Raw genomic sequence first — 4,233 nt, forward strand, 5'->3', positions numbered from 1 at the left:
GACATGGCCATGGAAGTCGCCGCTAAAGATATCATTGTCAATTAACTACTTCATACCACGAGGGAATCTTGTGCTTGCCAAGTGAGTGAGCATACCGAAGGACGTTGATTTGTCTTGAGGCACTTGTGCGAAGACCAACTACAATGTGGCAACGCGCATGATCACCGCCCTTGTCCTTTTCTATGGCAGCCAACATGTATCAGCAATGCGGAAAAATAAACATTGTCAGTTAATTTACCAAGCTCAGCCCTTAGCCCTTGGACCGTAACATTGAAGGAATTAGTGGCCGGCTCAAACACTCCAGTCAAACTTCCTTGAGGACAGCCTGAACCTTTGTACGTGACACTGGTGACCTCGAGCCCGGCCACCCGAGGCTGCATCAGGCTAGCAGCAACGAAGACGCTAGGGCCAAGCCCTGCACAAAGAAGGAGAAATTTAGAAAACAGCATCCTTGCCAGCGAAAGAGTCGAAAGAGTTTGGAATGTTTCGCATATGAGAACGTTGGTAGTTTGACCACCAATGGCCGATGGGCGGCCTTGGAGTATTTATGGCGGAGACATGCTCGCCGAGATGTCAGAGTGAAAATTAAATAAAATGAAAGGGGGAACTACTCGGACACACCGAGACTATTAACCAAGCTTACTCTTTCAAAGCGCATTTGACCCTCCAAATATTCACTTTAGGACCTGTTGAGATAGGTAGTTGTAGTGTTCTTGTTGAGGTTACTATCAAAAGTGGGAATCCGTCTATTTAAATGTCCATCGCTAGTCCTCAACAGATATATATCGTACAACAATGAATTGCATGAAATTTGACGAATGTCTAATGCTAACTTTGGGGTGAAACGGTGTAAAAGAAAAGTGAGACAATAGCTAGGAAGCTTTAAAACCCCCTGAATTAATTGCTACCCCTCCTAATTATTATAGACTAGCATTATCGAGGTTTTTCTATTCGTCTAGAGAGCTATGGTAGCGTCTTAGGTGCTAATCGTACACCGTAATGGTACACCCCAACAAAACATCTCTAATCTATTCTAACCATTGCTACACTGGCACAAATGGAGACGGATGAGATATTTTGGCCCGCACGGGGCACCTGCGGTCTGAACACTGGCGATGTAGGCCTCGTTGACGGAGGGCTACAGCGCCGTGAGGGCTGCAGGCGGGCCCGTGGCACTCCGTATATTCTAGGAGGAAAAATAGCTATGCGGGAGCATACGTGGAATATACATGAGGGGGTTCCGCGGTGGGCGGGAAGAAACCGTCGCGGAGAGAGCCCGGCTCTCCCTCGAAACGGCGATGTTCTTTTCGAGGGAGGGGAAGGCCAGGCGATATTTGTGTGCGATGTCCAGCACGGGATATCGTGGGCCCGACGCAAGGGGCTCTCACGCAACAGTCCCAAATAGAACCTATCATTTTCAATCGCCATTTTCTCGATAACTACTAGGCTGTGCATGCTCCGAAGCAAATGGGAGATATTTCATATACTCGGGCCCTTTTAATGCTTAGTTAAGCTAGTCGCCCCAAACACCTCTGGTGTTGGGGCTCCGGTTTTAGAGCATACTTTCGGGCCCGATTTTGGTGCCTAACCATACTTTTCACCCACCTAGTAAAATGTCAATCTTCGTAGCATTTTTGTATAGCAAATTACTGCCATAAATACTGCATTCAAAAGAGCATTGCCTGAGCTATTTAATGTAAGCAAATCAGAATGCAATGTCCTTATATTGGTAGGATATTCGCAGTATTCCTCATGCTCTTGGCGTACATGCATTACCCAGCCATTTCTCTCGCTTTTTTTCTCCAATTTTATCTCCACATTCCTCGCTTTCTCGATGGACTCGATTCAGGCATCGGCAGCGGTGACATCGGCAGCGGCGGCGCCGGCGTATTTAGGCTGGCATTCCCCCTAGCAAGAAGCTCTGCTGGCATAGGGTTTTTGGCCGCTTTATTAGCTAGCGATATCGCCTTCTTCTCGGCCTGATCTCTCTCCTTTAGCTCTCGCTTGCGTATATCCTTATTTGCATCGCCTTTTGTGAGTGGTCCAACTATCCTGATCTGTCGGCCAGAGGGCCTCGTCGTTCGATTGTGGGTATGGGTAAGAAGAAGCTGATTGTCGGCACGGAACTGGGCAAGACCCTCGGTCGAATTTCCTATACTAAAGGTTAGATCCACGTAAAATGACGGCGAGAAAGCGAGAAAGCGAGAAACCTACCTGCAGTGCTACAAATGAGCGTAGACCGGTGTAAAACTCTCTCCACGATAGATAGGAAGCTCTTCAGGCGACGTCTCTCTCCGTTCTCGCGATGATTTCTCTCCTTAGCGCTCTCATTATTCCTCTTCCTTATCGACGTGGCCGTCCGCTTAAGGGTAGCTAGACGGCGTCGAGCATCGGCGATGTCATTGAGAAGCTTCTGAGACGTCGATTTCGTGTCTAGTACGTCTCGCGGCGGTGACATGGTGATAGAGCTAGCGAGCTCGCGGTCTTGAGCTGCATCTCCATCTCTATCAGGAAAGCCGTCTAGCCATATATCATTGGTCTCATCATTAGCATCTCTAATCTCTTGCTCCATAGCTAATTGCGCATCAATAGGGACAATTCCAGTAAGGCGGAAACCTTCCTTAATAACGTGCTCTGAGAGAGCATCCATCCCCTCCCGAACCTTGACGATTTCGCGAAAAAATCGACCTTCCGGGATACCGAGCCACCCCATTGGACGGTCTCGACGTTATTTCTCCGATACAGCGCTTTATACCGTTGAAATGGAACCGAATCGAGGGGCTGGCATATATGAGAGACATGCGGCCGGAAGGCGTACGGAACAATGCGATTTCCCCAGCATTTCAGGATGAATTCAGGCGTACAGTGAGACTTATGGCCGTCGAAAAGAAGAAGGCGATACCCTCGGCAGTGTACTCGGTCTTCTTCTTCCCGTATCGCCTTTATCTCTTGTCGAATCGCTGCATCTTGGCCGTATCGACGGCGACCGCCATGGCCACGAGCTTCCGCTAATTCATCATCGCTTTCGGCGTATTTATGGCGATAGACTCGGTGGTTTGTGGCCTCGATAAATGAGTCTAGCCATTCTAATGCAGTGGTGTAAGACGAATAGCCCTTTGGTGTCGGTTTTATCGTCCAATCATCAGGCATTTCGTCAATATACCAGCATTCCTGGTGATACTGAGCTTTCACTAGAAACCACGGCGGCGTCTTCCAATCATCGGCAGCAATACATTCAATAGCGGTAATACTCTCGCTATGGCCCCCGGTTGCAGTGAAGCTAATAGGTGAAGCAGATACCACTTTCTGAGCCTTTCCTTCGCCGATTCGGAAGCCGGTTTCATCCATATTATAGATGTCCTTCGGTCGAAACCCATACTGCTTAATACACTGCTCTAGGCGGTCATACCACATCTCCGTAAGACCTACGTCCTCGGCGCCCATTCGCTTCGGGTCCTTCGGCTTCTGCTTAATAAAATGGAGGTGGGGTGCAAGCTTTGGCAGTCGCTTAGTAAATGCCAGGCCCCAGCCATGCCAAAGAGGCTTCCGGTCCGGGTCTGATCGATGAATAATGTCATCGGCGCTGTGCTGTATCGATAATGCCGTCGGGGGTGCGCCGCAGCTATCCATAAAGATAATCCAGTCAAGCAATGCTTTTTCTTGGACCGAGTCCAATGCCTTATTGGTGGCAAGTCGGCCACTTGCTGACCCGGCACCCCGTATACGGCCTAGCAGGGTCTGGTAACTGACGCCGAATTCCCTTGCCAATGGCTTGATCTTCGGCTCATTACGGTCATGGTAAGCGGTCAATGCATTAGCGATTTTGAGCTCATTTTCATCGGACATGGTAGCGAGAAATGGTCGAAAAATGAGCTATTTCATGGAGATATTAGCGGGAAAACGTCATGCTAAGGCCAATATTAGATGCATTGCGTTCTGATTTGCTTACATTAAATAGCTCAGGCAATGCTCTTTTGAATGCAGTATTTATGGCAGTAATTTGCTATACAAAAATGCTACGAAGATTGGCATTTTACTAGGTGGGTGAAAAGTATGGTTAGGCACCAAAATCGGGCCCGAAAGTATGCTCTAAAACCGGAGCCCCAACACCAGAGGTGTTTGGGGCGACTAGCTTAGCTAAGCATTAAAAGGGCCCGAGTAGTCTATTATAACTCATAAAGATTTCAGATTGATCGGAGTTCATTTGACCTCTGAATCCTGGCGAGGAAATTA

The 4,233-nt window shown here is 48.4% G+C and overlaps 1 protein-coding gene across 1 annotated transcript; it reads right to left on the bottom strand.

Annotated features, from left to right (window-relative positions):
- Positions 1-1,808: 1,808 nt before the first annotated feature.
- Positions 1,809-3,846, bottom strand: N7446_012658 (uncharacterized protein; the record flags this gene model as incomplete). The annotated part of the gene is made up of 3 exons (XM_058521400.1): positions 1,809-2,152; positions 2,215-2,688; positions 2,865-3,846. 3 exons carry the CDS (start codon positions 3,844-3,846, stop codon positions 1,809-1,811), a joined length of 1,800 nt encoding a protein of 599 aa, XP_058366766.1.
- Positions 3,847-4,233: the final 387 nt, after the last annotated feature.

The sequence above is a fragment of the Penicillium canescens genome (assembly GCF_028828765.1).
Source record: "Penicillium canescens strain IBT 15451 chromosome Unknown utg000010l_segment0_segment0, whole genome shotgun sequence".
NCBI classification, from domain to species: Eukaryota; Fungi; Ascomycota; class Eurotiomycetes; order Eurotiales; family Aspergillaceae; genus Penicillium; species Penicillium canescens.